Source organism: Nestor notabilis, unplaced genomic scaffold, assembly GCF_000696875.1.
Source record: "Nestor notabilis isolate BGI_N333 unplaced genomic scaffold, ASM69687v1 scaffold18489, whole genome shotgun sequence".
Taxonomy (NCBI): Eukaryota; Metazoa; Chordata; class Aves; order Psittaciformes; family Psittacidae; genus Nestor; species Nestor notabilis.
Genome location: NW_009945254.1, coordinates 1 through 313, shown reverse-complemented (window position 1 = coordinate 313; position 313 = coordinate 1). Strand labels below are relative to the sequence as shown.

The 313-nt window shown below is 58.5% G+C and overlaps 1 protein-coding gene across 1 annotated transcript in view; it reads right to left on the bottom strand.

The window, feature by feature from the left end:
* The window catches only part of LOC104412169 (scavenger receptor class F member 1-like), a gene marked incomplete at its 5' end in the record, with an annotated part of 2,094 nt that extends 1,791 nt beyond the window's left edge, over window positions 1-303 (bottom strand). The window contains 3 exon segments of the mRNA XM_010022793.1: window position 1; window positions 3-36; window positions 193-303. The exon segment at window position 1 is cut by the window's left edge and continues 138 nt beyond it. Of these exon segments, the coding sequence (XP_010021095.1) occupies window position 1; window positions 3-36; window positions 193-303 (146 nt within the window).
* Window positions 304-313: the final 10 nt, after the last annotated feature.

Sequence of the window (313 nt, the reverse complement as noted above, 5' to 3'; positions counted from 1 at the left end):
GGATGTCGGCGGCAAGAGCCCCGTGGTCCTTTAAACCTGTGCGGAGAAGATGGGTTGAGTCCAGCACATCCTGAGGCTGCCAGCCCCGAAGAGTAAACTCATAGTGGGGCCAGTAGACACGAGATGGGACCCCAACATCATCCCCAGCGAGGACGTGACAGTGCCAAGGAGTAAATACGAGCTTGCCCTTACTCAGCACGCAGTCGCCCCGCACAGGGTGGCAGGTCCCCCGGGAGCACTGGCAGGAAGAGGAACAGTTCACTCCATAAAACCCCTCCATGCAGGTGTCATTGCAGCTGGAAGAGAGGGTGAA